Source organism: Tachysurus vachellii, chromosome 2 (genome assembly GCF_030014155.1).
Source record: "Tachysurus vachellii isolate PV-2020 chromosome 2, HZAU_Pvac_v1, whole genome shotgun sequence".
Classification (NCBI taxonomy): Eukaryota; Metazoa; Chordata; class Actinopteri; order Siluriformes; family Bagridae; genus Tachysurus; species Tachysurus vachellii.
The window spans coordinates 12,276,713-12,280,870 of record NC_083461.1 but is presented as its reverse complement, the minus strand read 5'-3'; the positions used below and the strand labels follow the sequence as shown (position 1 = coordinate 12,280,870).

Here is a 4,158-nt window from a genome sequence, read left to right as displayed (position 1 = left end):
GAATATATTGAATGAAAAACTCGGAATATATTGAATGAAAAACTCGGAATATTTGGAATGAAAACTCGGAATATATTGAATGAAAAACTCGGAATATATTGAATGGATTCTCAAAAACTCGGAATATATTGAATGAAAACTCGGAATATATTGAATGAAAAACTCGGAATATATTGAATGGATTCTGAAAAACTCGGAATATATTGAATGAAAACTCGGAATATATTGAATGAAAATTCTGAATATATTGAATGGAAACTCGGAATATATTGAATGAAAAACTCGGAATATATTGAATGAAAATTCTGAATATATTGAATGGAAACTCGGAATATATTGAATGGATTCTGAAAAACTCGGAATATTTGGAATGAAAACTCGGAATATATTGAATGGATTCTGAAAAACTCGGAATATATTGAATGAAAATTCTGAATATATTGAATGAAAACTCGGAATATATTGAATGAAAAACTCGGAATATATTGAATGGATTCTGAAAAACTCGGAATATATTGAATGAAAACTCGGAATATATTGAATGAAAATTCTGAATATATTGAATGGAAACTCGGAATATATTGAGAATGAATTGTTTAAAATTTTCAGTTTTTCAAAATGGCATTTGCAGAAATACTTCAATACTTTGTTGAACTGGAAGATTTTTTTGCAACAGCTGATTGTAATTCAAGGCACCTAAACCATCTGGAACATTTATCACGTCACCTTGAGGATCATATTTCTATTATTGCAATGTTCCTTATGGCTATGAGTAATCATATTCAACCAAACAATGCAGAAAGAAATTTGCATGTCATTCTTGAAGGAATTTATGAGTGTCTAAGTGAGATTTTGGATCAAATAACACTTGAAGATGTCAGACAAGTAGATGACACACACTCTACTTCTCAGAGAGGAAGGCCAAGGTAGGTAATGGCTATGGAAACAATTTTATAGGGTAATCACTTGATGTAAGATAAAGTAGCATCAAGTCAGAATTGATGACATAAAGGTAGTCTGTTAAATCACCTAAAAATGCTGCATTTGTTTCAGTTTTTTTTAAACGGAATATGCTTTATCCATATTTTGTTGATTATTTTCTATCATTTAAGGTACCAAATATCAGCAGCTCAGCTGATTCACATGCGTGACTTGGGCTTTAGCTGGATGGCCATATCTCGAATGCTGTCTGTAAACATTCGAACACTTTACAACCACAGGACACAACTGGGTTTAGTGGACTATGGGAGTTTCAGCAACATTTCAAACACAGATCTTGATTGTCTTATTGCTGAGGTTCTAAGGCAAACCCCTGGGTCAGGAGAGACCTATATCTCTGGCAGCTTGAGAGGAAGAGCAATCAGAGTTCAGCGGTGGCGGGTTCGAGAGCGTTTAAGAATAATAGATCCAGTGGGAAGAGCATTAAGAGGCCGAAGGGCAATTCAGCGGCGGGTCTACAATGTCTCTGCTCCTAACCAAGTCTGGTAAATATTGTAAATTAAGATTCCATTTTTACATTTGATTTAACACAAAAACAAACAAACAAACAAACAAACAAGCAAAATAAATACCCCTTGCTTGTGCCTTAAAAAGCAAACTCCATTTGCCCATCTGTTCTGTTTGTCTGGGTTAAAAGCCCAGACCTTGTGAAAAATGCATTATGGCCAGGTAATGTGAATTAAATATAAACTGTCCAGCCAAAAAAAGTCATACACTTTAATGTTTCATTTGACCACATTTTGTTTTGATTATGTCATGCATTCGCAATGGCATTATTTTGATAAGCTTATGCAATATCACAACTTCTATTTCTATCCAGAGGCGTATTAATTTCTCTTCAAGATCACGTATTGATGGACTCTGTGGTGGCCAATTCATGTCTGACAATGATGTCTCGTGCTCCCTGAACCACTAAGTGTTTAAGTGATCAACCATTATGCTGATTTAGGGTGTTTTTCTGACAACAATAATTATTCAAGGATGATTTTTCAGGTTTTAATAATGCGTTTTACAGTTTTTACCTCAATTTTAGTAGTTTTAGCAGTCTGAACAACTTAGTTGCTTTCTTCTAAGGCCAATTGTTTGACCCTTCTGAAACAGAGTAACATCTTTGCCTCAACCACATGATATGTCTTAAGAAATGAGAAGCTACTCACTGCATCAGTTAGGGTTATATAACTTTTTGCTACCTGAACCATATTAACCACTGCAGTATTTATCCAATGGAAGGCTCTTACCAATTTGCTTAGTTAATTCCTTTTTTGGCTGTGCAGTTTATCATCTCCTAAGAATAGCAATTATTTAATTATTTTACAATTGAATGAGTTTTACTTAATTACATTAATGTTAATTTCAAAATCTTCTATATATTCAATACATTCAGAAAATTCCGAAAAAGAAAAAGATCTCTGGAGATTATAACATTCGTTTTATTTTAATGTCTTTAAAAAGACTTGTTTTACAATAAACCCCAAAAGAAAACAATTAAATGCATAAAGTTTGTCATTACTGTTTAAATTAAACACTACATTACATGCAAGTTGGTTTAAAAGTTGACCTAAAGTCACAGAAAAAAATTCTTCTCATTCCAGGCATACTGACACAAATCACAAGTTAAATCCATGGGGATTTGTTTTTCATGGTGGAGTGGATGGATACAGTCGCTGCATTACCTACCTGAGATGTTGTACAGACAACAGAGCTTCAACTGCTCTGCAACTTTTCCAGGATGCGGTCAATCGATTTGGACTTCCACATCATGTCAGGGGTGATGCTGGTGGCGAGAACATCAATATTGCGCAATTTATGATTGAGAATCGTGGTGGAAACAGGGGTAGTTTCATGGTTGGGCGTAGTGTACACAACCAGAGAATTGAAAGACTGTGGGGAGAATTGAACAGGGTTGTGTCAGCATACTTTAAAGACCTTTTCCTCTTTATGGAAAATGTTGGACTTTTAAATAGCACAGACCCACTTCACATTAGGGCACTCCACCATGTTTATCTTCCAAGAATCAACAGATCTGTTGATGAATTCATAACCCAGTGGAACCACCACAGCTTGAGGACAATGGAGAATAGGTCCCCGCTGCAACTCTGGACAATTGGAATGTTAAATCTTCCTCAAAACCAAAGACAACTACATCTTGTACAAATGCCACACTCTCAAGTTCAACACCAACAGGATATGGAATTAAGGCCAATAAATCCCTTGACTGATGACGGAAATCATGGAATAGAACTTTTTGTCACAGTTTGTAACGTGCTTCAAATGAGGGAATAACCTTAGCTTAAAAAAAGATTGTTCTCGATATTGTACACCCCATCACACAGCTGAAGTCAGATGTTATTTATTTGCAAAATATTAATTGCATTAATTGGAATAAGGTCAATACAGGGAAGGGGATATGGCAATAACTACCAGTTGAATTCCTTTAATGTGAAAGTGGTGTTCGTGAATGATTGCATGTACTGTAGAGTTCTTACAGATGCATCTCTTCCCCAAGTTTGCAGCAAGTTATCCATTGATTTTCAAGGATCAGACATTTCAGTCATTTACTGTAACACTTGACTATAGTGGGCTCCAGGTTTGTCATTTACGGACAGATTCTCTGAGGACAATGAATGAACATGTTCAAAATAGAAACAACAAACTATTTATTTGCATGGTTTGATTCAGTAATTACAGGAGGCCTATGAAACATTTACACATCAAGGTGTCACAATACTAAACATTTCTGTTTCCCAAAAAAATAACTGTTCCTATAAAACCACCATTAAACTAAAGGTTAGTACCCAGCAACGTTTGAACTGAACATTTGCTTATGATGTTGAATTTTTCAAATATTATGTTACAGAAAAAATAAATATGCAAAATGGTCTGAACAGAAACTGCAATCCATCTTTTTTTACTTCAGAATTGCAAAAAAGCAAAAAATAAAAGCACAAAACCTCTCAAGCCCTTCCAAAACCTGGGGAGTTGCGTATAGCAAAATCCATGTCAGATTTGAAATTAGCATATTCTACATGGATTGGTATGCGAAGAATATTTTCACAAGTGTTAGCCAGTGGAAATCGTGAATGGGTGATGAACTCAAGGGTTGGCTTTGGAGAGAAACCCAGTGCAGGAATGCTGTCACATCCAGTGAAGAAAACAAGA

General features: G+C 35.0%; 1 protein-coding gene across 1 annotated transcript; it reads left to right on the top strand.

Moving 5' to 3' along the window:
• Positions 1–331: 331 nt before the first annotated feature.
• On the top strand, positions 332–3,826 carry LOC132859318 (uncharacterized). Its single transcript, XM_060890036.1, has 3 exons — positions 332–926; positions 1,113–1,484; positions 2,592–3,826. Exons 1-3 carry the CDS (start codon positions 619–621, stop codon positions 3,280–3,282), a joined length of 1,371 nt encoding a protein of 456 aa, XP_060746019.1. The 5' UTR covers positions 332–618; the 3' UTR covers positions 3,283–3,826.
• Positions 3,827–4,158: the final 332 nt, after the last annotated feature.

Excerpts from the sequence above, each read along its gene's own strand:
- LOC132859318 (XM_060890036.1), top strand. The coding sequence starts at position 619 with ATGGCATTTGCAGAAATACTTCAATACTTTGTTGAACTGGAAGATTTT. Across the intron at positions 927-1,112 it reads TCTCAGAGAGGAAGGCCAAG|GTACCAAATATCAGCAGCTC; the intron begins GTAGGTAATGGC and ends CTATCATTTAAG. Across the intron at positions 1,485-2,591 it reads TCTGCTCCTAACCAAGTCTG|GCATACTGACACAAATCACA; the intron begins GTAAATATTGTA and ends TTCTCATTCCAG.